This window comes from Mauremys mutica, chromosome 2 (assembly GCF_020497125.1).
Source record: "Mauremys mutica isolate MM-2020 ecotype Southern chromosome 2, ASM2049712v1, whole genome shotgun sequence".
Lineage (NCBI taxonomy): Eukaryota > Metazoa > Chordata > Testudines > Geoemydidae > Mauremys > Mauremys mutica.
In genome coordinates this window covers 239,402,735-239,415,135 of record NC_059073.1, presented here as the reverse complement: position 1 = coordinate 239,415,135, position 12,401 = coordinate 239,402,735, and the positions used below count along the sequence as shown (strand labels likewise).

At 40.6% G+C, this 12,401-nt stretch overlaps 1 protein-coding gene across 1 annotated transcript in view; it reads right to left on the bottom strand.

Annotated features, from left to right (window-relative positions):
• Positions 1-12,401, bottom strand: part of SNX13 (sorting nexin 13) — a 165,858-nt gene that overhangs the window by 15,189 nt on the left and 138,268 nt on the right. Inside the window, exons 20-22 of the mRNA XM_045006178.1 lie at positions 11,414-11,524; positions 9,377-9,538; positions 881-952 (exon numbers count right to left, since the gene is read on the bottom strand). Of these exons, the coding sequence (XP_044862113.1) occupies positions 881-952; positions 9,377-9,538; positions 11,414-11,524 (345 nt within the window). The remainder of the gene's footprint in view (positions 1-880; positions 953-9,376; positions 9,539-11,413; positions 11,525-12,401) is intronic.

The window sequence follows — 12,401 nt, the reverse complement described above, 5'->3', positions numbered from 1 at the left end:
GTTTTGGCTGAGCTCAGTGTCTCAGAATACAAGAATTCAAAAGTAATCAAAATCTACACAAACAATTGTATTAGATGAACTCATTGCAAAACAAAAGAACTGAAGCCTATGTTACTTGAGCAAAACGGCATTTACCAGAGCCCTAGTAGCAGTTATGCACATGAAGACAAACTGGAATGCTTTGATGTGACAAATAAAAATGTGAAGTGTGGAACAGGTGCAGATTTATGACCATGACAAATCCGCATATAATCACTAGTAATCTTAAGGGCCTTCAGTCCTAGTTACGGATAAAAGATTTTATTCAACTATGTTTCACACATATGATCAGTGTATCAATCAGAACACTGGGAAAATACCATAGCTTATGAGAACATCAAGAGCTTAACATTTTAAACTTAACTATCACATTTCTAATATTTTTTCCTTTATGTACTTCAGGGTCCACAGATTGAACAGTGATTGTTTAGCAATTTTTTTTAAGTTGTCTTTCATACAATTCTCTCTGATCACCAATACTGACAATGTTTGCTAGTTTTAAAGAGCTCAGAATCAGAGTTAGCTGAATACTATTAATATTGCAACCCTATTCTATCTTTGTGGATAGCCACAGAAGTAATAATAGTTAAGGTAACATTTACCACATTACCATGCAAACCATTTAGCATTAAAAACAGCTTCTAAATATTTTAGAATGAAATGTGTCAATTTTATTTCAGAACATTTTTCATTTTTTACTCCAATTTTCCCTCTAGTGTAATTTCTCATGCCAACAAACAGTATAGCATAGAACAAGTAAATAATACATATTGAAACAAAATACACATTGCTATTTTAAAATTAAGCAGCTAAACAAATCTAAAATAAAAGTCAGACTCACATTGTCATCGAGCTGTGCAGCAACACGGCAGTGTTCAGGATCTGAATCAGTTTTCTGCATTAAAGGAGGCACCTATACTCAAAATAATAAAAAAAGGGACATGATTATGAGGGGAAAATTACAGGTCTCAAGGAAACCACTAAAGAGAACCTCTAATTACAACAGAACCAATTTCAAAATTTCAGATACAATCTTCATAACTATCAAGCATTCTGATTCCAAGTTAGTGACATATCAAGATACATCAATGGTTGCATACTGAATTATCTTCCAGCAGAGCTTGAAACATGTTTCCCAATATAGTTATCAGAACTGTATGAATATTCTCAAGAAAAGACCCCACATACACATTTATATTAAAAATTATCATAGGAAGTATCAAACTGGAAGAAACTGATGGTTTGTCTAGTTCTATATCCCTTCTCAGGTAACGGCTAATTCTTCAGAGAAAGATGTAAAACCCATCAATCCATATTGTAGAGCCAACAGTGGACATTTCTTCCTGATCTCAGGCCTGAAGCATAAGGATTCATAATCCTAGATCTCTCTTTGTGAGTATAACTGTGTTATCTTTTTTTCATGTAATTGGGAAGCTTTCCAAAAAGGGAGGCTCAGGGTGAGGCCCAATCTTTGTTTTTTTACAAGTAATAGTTTTGTATTTTATATGACCCCAGACTCACTCTTCCCTTTCTTGTTTTGAGGAAGAAGGGCCATCACCTCAGCTATTGGTATAGCTACAACTATATTAGAGGTGAACCTTACAGACATAAAAGCACAAAGTATCTGCTTTGAGGAGCTAACAATCTTTTTTTTTTTTTGGGGGGGGGGGGAAGGGGCAAAAAATTAAGTGAGAGTAGAAAGGATAAGGATGCAAGAGGGAAACACATTTTCACAGGATTTATGGTTGGCATTCATCTTGTTCCAGTTTTTATTTATACTTTTAAAAATGTGCTATATTTTAGGGGTATTAGATCAGGTGTGAACAGGAGTAAATAAAGAGGAATTTGGCGGAAAACTGGGGAAAGAATTGTTCCAACAAAAGCAGAACAGAAGCAGCAACATAAACGTAAGGAAAAGTCCTGTATTAAACTTAATATAGAATTGTTTCTCTGATAGGGTGACCAGATGGCAAAAATAAAATATTGAGATACATGGCTCACAGCCCCCACTGGAGTCATAGGGAAGGGGAGCACACAGCCCAAGGAAGCTGTAGGTCGGGGGTGCACAGCCCCAACAGCAGCCCCACCGCAAGCCATGCGTCAGTGGGGGACGCAGGGCCCCGTCTCTGGCCCTTCTGCAAGGGGGGAGTCTCAGGTCTGGGGCGGGGGGTGGTGGTGTTCAGGGTGCTGACTCTGGGAGGGAGTCTGGGTGCAGGAGAGGGTGTGGGCTGGTGCTTATCTCAGGTAGCTCCCTGAAAGTGGCAACATCTCCCGCTGGGTCCTAGGCGCAGGTGCGGCCAGGCGGCTCTGCACATTGCCTCACCCCGCAACTCCCATTGGCCAGGAACGGGGGGCAGCATGCAGAGCCACCCTGGCCATCCCTGAGCCTAGGACCCAGAGGGAAATGTCACCACTTCCAGGGAGCTGCACAGAGCCAGATAGGGAGCTTGCCAGCCCCATACCAACTAGAAGCCACCGCCGGGCTACCTTACAATATCGGGACAAATGGCGTCCAAGTCATACATCCAACAGGACATTATCAGGTTAAATATTGGGACAGTCCTAATTTTTTCGGGATGTCTGGTCACCCTCATCTCTGATAAAAATAATATAGAAACTTTAAGTGACTCTACAGTAAGCATCTTTCGACTGTTAAATTCTACAGGTTTTTAGAGTAATTCCTATAGAACCTCATTAAAACATATAGAAGATCCTGTTGATTTTATCCCTTTTGAATATTCTTCCATGAGGTTGAAATTACATGGGGTTTAGGGTGGAAAACATGATCACTAATCTGCTCCTGTTGGGACAACTTGAGCATTCCACTGCCGTGCACTACTGCGTGTAGATATGAAGGCTGGAGCTGGCTCCAAAATCCCTCAATTCCTTTTGTCAGAAAAGCTCCCAGGCAAAGGGGTAGGAGGGCAGGTCATATAATGGTCACATGCAACACATCTCAAAGCACAACAGTTACAGAACAGGTAAGTAACAGTTTCTTAAGTGATTGCATATGTGCATTCCACTCTTAGTGACTCAGAAGCCATGAAAGGGATGGGATTGGAGCCTATCTGAACAAAGACTGAAGGACAACTCACCAAAATCTGGCATAATTTCTAGCTTGTTGAGTGATAACATAATGGGAAGCAAATGTGCACCAAAGACCAAGTTGCTGCCTTACAAATATCTAGGATATTTGCCAGGAAGGCCACAGAAGCTGCTTGTCACACTGCTTGGTGAGATAACATTAGCCAAACGGATGCACAAGAAAATACATGAGGGTATCGAAGATTCTCTCTCTGAGAAGGAACCGGGAGCTGCGTCACACTGTCTCTGACTGTCAAGAAGAGCTGAGAATACTGATGTAACCGTTTGGACCTGACAAGCCAATACTCTCCTACTATCCAGAGTATGCAGCAGCCTTTCCTCATCTTTATTCAAGTGTAGTTTGGGAAAGAACAAAGATAGGTAAATCACCTGGTTGATATGGAAGTTAGATAGCATTTCCGAGACAAACTTCGCATGAGGATACAGGTAAACTTTGTCTTTAAAGAAAACAGTATAACGCAGAGCAGACATCAGGGTCCGCAGCTCACCTACCCTACTAGCAGAAGCAATGGCCACCAGAAATGCTACCTTCATTGAAAGATGCAGTAAACAGGTAGATAAGGCTCAAAAGAAGGACCCACAAGCTTTGACAATACCAAGTTTAGGTCCCATGGAAGAACAGGATCTTGTACCTGAGGGTAAAAACTAGGAGTCCTTGTGGCCCCTTAGAGACTAACAAATTTATTTGGGCATAAGCTTTCATCATGGGCTAAAATCCACATCTAATGAAGTGGGTTTTAGCTCACAAAAGCTTATGCCCAAATAAATGTGTTAGTCTCTAAAATGCCACAAGGACTCCTTGTTGTTTTTGCTGATCCAGACTAACACGGCTACCAGTCTGAAACCTATCTGAGGGTACAATCTTTTCAGGCCTTTCAAAAATCTTATTGATATTCTATTAGAAAAGACAGACTGTTATCCACTTGAGGATGGAAGGCCGAGATATCTGCTAAGTGGATCTTGATGGAACTAACGGCCAACACTTGCAGTTTCAGATACAAAAGATAGTCCAAGAATGCTGGATTGAAGAACATATCGGCAAAACTCCAGACTAATGAGACCAGATAGAGAAGGAAGTAAACTTAGCAGATAGTTTTCTGCTATTCAACAGCACATCTAGAAGCTTTTTTGAACATGACTCCTTCCCAGCTCTAACCATAGAGCATCCACACCACTAGATGGAGTGCCTTCAGATTTGGATGGAGCAGGCGACCAGGCAAAGCATACATCAGATAAGAGGGAAGGGCTCCTCATGGATCAGTAACTGGTTAAAAAATAGGAAATAAAGGGTAGAAATAAATGGTCAGTTGTTGCAATGGAAAGCGATAAATACCAGGATCAATACTGGGACCTGTGCTGTTAACATATTCATAAATGATCTGGAAAAGGGAGTAAACAGTGAAGTGGCAAAATTTGCAGATGATACTAAATTACCCAAAGTACGTACAAAGCTGGCTGTGAAGAGTTACAAAGGACCCTCACAAAAGTGAATGACTAGGTAACAAAATAGCAGATGAAATTCAATGTTGATAAGTGCAAAATAATGCACATTGGAAAACAATCTCAACTATACATACCAAATGATAGGATCTAAATTAGCTGCTACCACTCAAGAAAGATCTTGGCGTCATTGTGGATAGTTCTCTGAAAACATTTGCTCAATGTGCATAAGCAGTCAAAAAAGCTAACAATGTTAGGAACCACTAGGAAAGGGAGAGATAATAAGACAGAAAATATCATAATGCCATTACATAAATCCATGGTATACCCCCACCTTGAATACTGTGTGAAATTCTGGTTGCTCCCATCTAATAAAAGATATATTACAATTGGAAAAGGTACAGAGAAGGGCAACAAAAGTGATTAGGGGCACAGAACAGCTTCCATATGAGGAGAGATTAAAAAGACTGGAGAACAAGAAAGCATCCATTAGGGAACCCAGACTGACTTTGTGGGGACCAAAACTGTGGGCATTTTCTGTTGTACCTCATTGCAAACAGAATTACTTGGGAATCCCCCAGAGGTGGAATATAGACCTGGCTACAGTGGATGAAGGGACCATCCTCAGGTGATCTGACAGCTTTTTCTGCATCCCTGGAAGGTAAGAGACTTTGAGATTGATTGTGTTGTCAATACAAGAATCCCATAGATAACTGCCTCATAGCAGAACAGGGACGAGCGGACCCCTCCTTGTCTGTGGAGATAGAACATTGACTGTGTGTGGTCTGTGAGAGTGAGCAGGTTTTTTCCCCTCTATATGGGTTGGGAAAACCTGGCACGCCAGCTGGCTAGCTCTCAACTCTCTGACATCTATGTGAAGAGTCATGTCCTTTGTTGACCATAACCCCTATGACAGAAGGGAATGCAGATGAGCCCTTCAGTTCAGGGCAGACATATCCATTATTAGCATTAGCTATTGTTGAGGAGGGACAAATGGAACTCCTATGGAAATTTGACAGGGTTTGTCCACCAGTCTAGAGAGTAAAATGTGAGTGGGCACTCTGAGCACAGTGTTCAAATGGTGATGGCTCAGCAAAAATACTGAGGCCAGAGAAGCTTGTAGAATCCTGACACACAATCTGGCATACCAGACCACATACTTGCAAGAGACCATATATTCCAGAAGCCTCATACAAGTCTGTGCAGTTGTGACTGGGTAAATATTAAGATCTAAAATGATGGATCAAATTGTCTGACACCTTGACTCTGGAAAGAAACTCTGGCTTGGATACAATCCAGTACTGTTCCTATAAATTTTATCCTCTGAACTGGTGAGAAGAGATAGATTTTTCTGAGTTAATCAACAGACCCAGTGACTTGAAAATTGACTGGACAAAAGACACACTGGAGAGTACCTGAACTGTGGAATGGTGTCTCTCAAACCAGTCTTCCAGGTAGGGACAGACATGTATTCCTAACCTTCTCAGAAAGGCAGCTACCACTGCCAGACATTTTGTAATAACCTGGGAAGCTGCTCATTGGCCAAAGGGCAACATTGCAAACTGGTAATGAGATTAATTTATCAGGAATCTGAGATACTTCCTGTGGCCTTGATAAATCACCACATGGAAATAGGGGTTCTTTAAGGACAGCATTCAAGTCTCCAGGATGAGAATAATGGAAGCCAGCATGACCATGCAAAACATCTACTTGCTTTGATGTGGGAGGGAGAAAGGAGGAAGTTTGCCAGAGAGCCTTGATGGGTTTTAAAATTGCCTCATTTATTTGTGGTGCCACCAGAGATGGAGCAGCAGAGGCCAGAATATCAAGAGGGCTGTGAGAAGATTCCCTAACCTCTTCTACCTGAATGTCCAAGTGCTTTTTAAGCACTCTTGGTGAGCTCTGTAATCATCAGACAGGGCAAAGACACCCCCAAGGAAACTGCTTCCTTTGGACCAGGTGGAAGATGAAGCTAGCACAGGTTCAGGTAGATGAGCCTCCTCTGTTAGCTGTCCCACCGAATGCTCCTGAACATCATCTTCCTGCTCGGTACCAGGCTTGGGATCAGGAGGTGCGCAACAATCTGACTCCCAACTTCAAGCCTAGGGAAATTGAATGCTACTGATGCGGTGAAGATCTGGAAACAGGGGAAAACCCTCACAGATTGCAGAAGCGCCATTGAAAAGATGCTGGAGCCCAATGTCATGCAGCCCACATATGCAGGACAGCACTTGACACAGGGTCTCACAATTGCCCCAGGAGATAAGATCTAAGAAGGGAGTGGCAAGACACACTGCAGCTGGGAAACACAGGAGGCAACCCCAAGTTAGAAAAAGAATTGCCTTCTCTTGACTATGGAGTAACCATTCCAGTCAGTGCCAGGGACTGGTGCTGAGAGTCCTGGAAAGAGCAAAGAGAAGCCATCATTGCTGGCTTCTCTCTTGACAGTACAGGAGAGCATAACTCCAGGACTCAGGAGGTTGATTCAGTGCTGGGCACTCCACTGGTGCCGAGTGGTTTACCAGTACAGGAGGAATGATCTCCTGCACCGCTGGGGACACTGGCGCCAAAAAGCTTAGCAAGTCCCCTGCAGCTTGAAATGTCTCTGGCATGGATGGTACCAGGAGTGTCTCTGACCGGTGTGCAAGAGATTTAGATGGTGCCACAATCACAAAGAGACTGCTTCAGGCTTCAGACTTGACAGTGCCTGCCTCAAGTTCAGGAGTCAATGAGTCGACTTAGCTGATGAATAAGTGGAGGAGTGCTTCGATTCTGACTGCATTCTACTCACTTTGTCCCCTTACCTGGCAGACTTCGGGGCTGAAAAGCTGCCTGTCCCAGCAGTTTCTTCCTGGACATAGCAATCTGTATCAGAGGCAGACGTCTCTCAGATTCTGATGTACTTAATACCCTCTCTGACCAAGAAAGTTCTGATGGTGGTTTCAGAATGGCTTCCATCAAAAGAAACTTCAACCTGGCTTCTCAATCTTCCTTGGTCTGAGGCTTGAAGTTCTTTCATCGATCCCTAATATGAAATTCATCCAAGTACTTCCAGCAACTAGAGTGTAGGTTGCTCACAGGCATGGGCTTCAAGCATGCCAGGCAAGATACTGCCAAAGGCATTCTTCAGTACTGATAATGAAACTCCAAACATGGGGCAAAACTAAGACACTAAAACTAACTCAAACGCTAACTGACCCTAATAACTATATAAATATGTAACTACATACATGAAGAAAAAAAAACATGCTGAGAGCACTTGCTAAAGCAAGACCAACAGATTCCAACATTAGTCACATATGGTAAGAATGAAAGTGTGCGTGGGGAGGTGAATCATCTGTGCCCTTTATACACAGCAGTGAACAGCAGCAGAAGGAGCTCAAGCTGCACTGACAGGTAATAGTGAGGGAAAATTTTCCTACTATTGTGGTTTGGGATGTGCACACACCAAGAGTGGAATGCACATGTGCAATCAGTTGAAGAAGGAAGTGGAGCTCCCGGTCTCTCCTTAAAACTTTAGATATCTGGTACACTAGGGGTGGGTGAGATCAGGAAAAGTCTAAATGATCAAAAGATATAAGCTAGCCAAGGAAAAGAAAGAGCCCTGATAGGACCAATGCCAGCAAGCACAAGGCAATGAAATCACTGTTGAGTTTTCCCACGTCTAGTGCAGGATCAGATGAAGAGAATACTTTCCTCTATTCCCACCCTTTCAGTTGTCAGGGCAGCCCCTCTGAGGAAGAAAAATCATTTGCATGCCTGATGGGAGATTTGGTCAAGAGTGGGTGATATACAGAAGAACACCACCACTACTTCTTCCCTCCCAGCAACACCAAAGATTTGGTGGGGAAGAGAGCAGAGCCAGCAGCTTAGGTGAAGGTAGCAGGCAGCTATCATAAAACCTGGCAGCAGAAGCAGGAATGCCAGCACTGGACTCAATGCTCCCTTGTCTGCTTTTAATATCTGTGGAGCATAGGATTTCTTCACCTCTTTTCTGATGCTCAGCTGCCAAATGTAGGGGAGAAAGGCAGAGGATCGCCTGTTGCCCTGTAGATTTTCTGCTTGAAGCAATAGCAACTTCCTGCCTCCTCTCTTCAAACAGCAAGTGCTGCTTCCTTGCTGAGGGACTTCATTAGCAATTTCAGCATGGGGGGGGGGGAGTGGGGAAGGGTCTTCCTAGAAACAGGAAGCAAGAGTGAATCAGGGCCATCTAAAAATTGGTTTGGGTCTTTAAAAGCACATTTACCTTAATCCTTATTTCGAAGAGTGTCAGTAAAAAATGGGATGCCAGTTGTGCTTTGGGTCTACTCCTTTTTCAGATTTTGCTGAGTTGTTGGCCTAAATAAATCATGGGGCAATATGTAATTTTTTGCACAATATTTCCCTCAATTTGAAATATGATGCCTTTAAATTTTAAACTTTATTTTAAAAGTAAACTAGGTGTCTGTTTTATTTTCTCTATATCATTCATTACCTTGTGTATTGCTTTCTTTTGGAACTCCTATTACTCTTCAACTTTCCAAAGTAAATAGACTCATAGACTTTAAGGTCGGAAGGGACCATTATGATCATCTAGTCTGACCTCCTGCACAAAGCAGGCCACAGAATCTTACCCATCCACTTCTATAACAAACCCCTAACAATAGAACCCTTGCATAATAGTTGTTGCCCTATTCTTAGCCTTTTCTATTCAATAGGGTTTTTAACATTTGTTTTTAGATAAGGGGACCCAAACCTGAATGTCATCTCCTGTTAGACTCTACTATATATTACCTCACCAATACATTCTTACCTTGAAAAATGATTGCTTTATGTCTTGTCCCAATCTTTCTGACATTTTGCCCATGTTGTCTGACATTTTAGTCATCCCCTCTGCCAGGCTGTCAGGCAGGGACTTGACTGCATTTGAAACATTTCTCATAGAGTTACGCAGTGGATTTACAAATGTGTCCATCTGAAGGGGAAAACATTTACCACGATTGCATAACCTATGGAGGACACTAGTACAATCATCCAGTAAGAAAAAAGTCACACTGTTCTAGTGAATAAACTAATGTATAGTACAACTCTTACGTTGAATATAAAAATTCAATTCATACAAGCACTGGATTAAGTATTTTTACTTCAGGATTTTCACTCAGACATACTGGAAACACTATCTAATGTTGACCAAAATTATCTAGCTATCAACGCTTAAAATTTTGGAACAATGTGATAAACACAGAATAAGGAATTTCACCAGCTGAAATCAGATATCAGGCATGTTTTACTGAAAGGTCTTCAAGGTTCTGCCCCAAGACTTATTTGTAAAAAATAAATACAGAATGCATTTTAACTATCATGTACATTTGAAATGTTTGAGAAATCTATACACAGTTGTTTGATACCTTTGTATCGTATCTTAATATATGGAAAAGTTTCCCTGTGTGCATATCTAAACTATACTTCATGGCAAGACATAGAAATGTTGCTTAAAGTGCTGAAGTTTGTTTCTCACTGAGTTCAGAGAATGTTTTAGCCTCATTCTGATCTATATTACAGTTTCCATTTCCTCACAGTTCCACTCTGCCTACACCAATCTAATCCTCATTTATTATTCCTTTGTCAATCTCAGCTTATACCTTCATTCCTAGCACTCCCTTATGCTTTGAAGGGTTTTCAATTTTTTGCCCACTAATTGTCCTCCAAACTCACTTCTTCCCAAAGCACTACCTCCCTTGTTCTCATCTCATCTCCTACTTGACTCTGTCCCTGTCTTGCCTAAATGTCATCATGATGATGATATGTTAAGTCTAACATGTTCAGCATTAGGCACACACATTTAAATTATTTTTAGTACAATATTTTATGGAGACTAATTAAAGTGTTCTGATATTTTCAATGTACACTTTTTTAAAGTACAGTGCAAGTAACAAAAGCACATCATCTAGTGTAATAGTCTACAATAGGAAAAGATAAGGTTATGAAAGATCCAATACATTTGGAAAGCTGAACGTTAAATCTTTATTCTTTTCTGGACATTACATAAAGCTGGATAAATTCAGAATGATGTTTTGCAGTCAGCTCTACAGACATAAATTTTTAAAGAACACAGTTTAGATAATTGAAAAAAGTAACTTTTCGAATAGTTTAAGATGTTGCCCATGTCAGGTCACTGGAATTTTGGGAATGACAAGTAGGACCTAATTTGCAAAAGCAGCTGCCCATGCAAAATGGGCAATTGTAAACTGAAGTATCTATTTGCAAAGACACCAATTTCACAAACACAACTGAGTTTTGTGCACGCTTAACAGTGATGAACTATTTTGGTGCTTAGCTCCGTGTATTCCCTGCTGGCTGAAAGTGAAACAGCATTAACAGCAGTCTTAGAAGGTACATGCATTATATATTTTGGACTGGAGAGTGGAAGTCATGATAGCAGCAGCCATATGGTGAGTTGGAGGTGGGTGGGAGATTGGAAAAGGAAAGGGAGAACAGGAATCTTTGATGGGAAGTTAACTTGTCAACAACAGAATTAAAAAGCCTTTTGTAGCACATACAACACCCACTCATTTCTTGGAATTTTGGTTTCCTTGACTTACAAATAAAGACATCTTAAAAATGGCTAAGTTCTTAATTCTATACTAGTCTTATTTCCTGATATATTACTGTCGCCTTCTGACAACACACATTATTAATACAATGCAAATTCAAAAATTGCTTGCACATGAAATAAAACACTGTGGTTTATAACTGTCTGCAGTCAGTTACTGATATGTTCAATTCATTTACTAAGTTATGGCACCAAATGCATCACTAAAATCTTCTAAATATTAAATGCCATTCTTACCTTTCGAGCAAAATCTCCTTTTCCTTTGCTGTAAGCTTTATTCTCCAGAAAGTCATACACACAATGGCCTAAAGCTGGGGAAGCTTTCATAATTTCAGGATTTAACAACAACTAAGAAAGAAAAGATTAATTGTAAACTTTCAGCTTCTTCCAAAATACATATCATATTTAGAAACAAGTCATATAATTTCATTTCATATGATAAAGGTTTTTAATACTGTATTCAGCAATCAAATTTATATATTTGTACAAAGAAGTGGCAGTTTTGAATGCATTTTCTTCATTCTCTCTCTAAACATTACTTCAAGATGAGTATCGTTACAGAGAGGGAAATAAAAAAAATTGATTATGAAGTGCTTAAGAAGGATCTATCAGTCCCACACTATTTTGTAAAAGGCATCTTTTTTGGTTATCTTGAAACTAGTGTCTAAAATTAGTAGTCACACTGTAATCAACACTTAGGAAAAATATTGAAATAAAATATGTAACCATACATATTACAAATGCAGGTTGTTAGACAATCTGAACAGCTGTTACATTTCATAGCATTTTGTTTACTCTCACTCCCTCTTAGAATTTTACTTAGGCCTGGTCAACATTAATGCTGTAAGTCGATCTAGGGCACAGTAGTTAAGTTACGTAACTAATGTAACTTAAGTTGACATACCTTAGATCAACTAACAGTGGTGTCCACACTACACTATGTCGATGGGAGACGCTCTCCTGATGACAAAGCTTCCGCCTCTTGTTGAGGTGGATTATAGACATTGACAGGAGAGAGGTCTTCCATCGACTTAGCATGTCTTCACTAGACCTGCAAAATTGACTTTGCTGCATCAATAGCAGCAGTGTTGATTTAGCGTGGTAGTAAAGACGTGCCCTCTGAAACAAAAAAACTTCTCAGACAACTGTTCCCTGTTGAGCCAAAAATTTTAGAGATCAGTATTATCAGTGAGTCACTTAGAAATGACACAACTGAACTCAACAT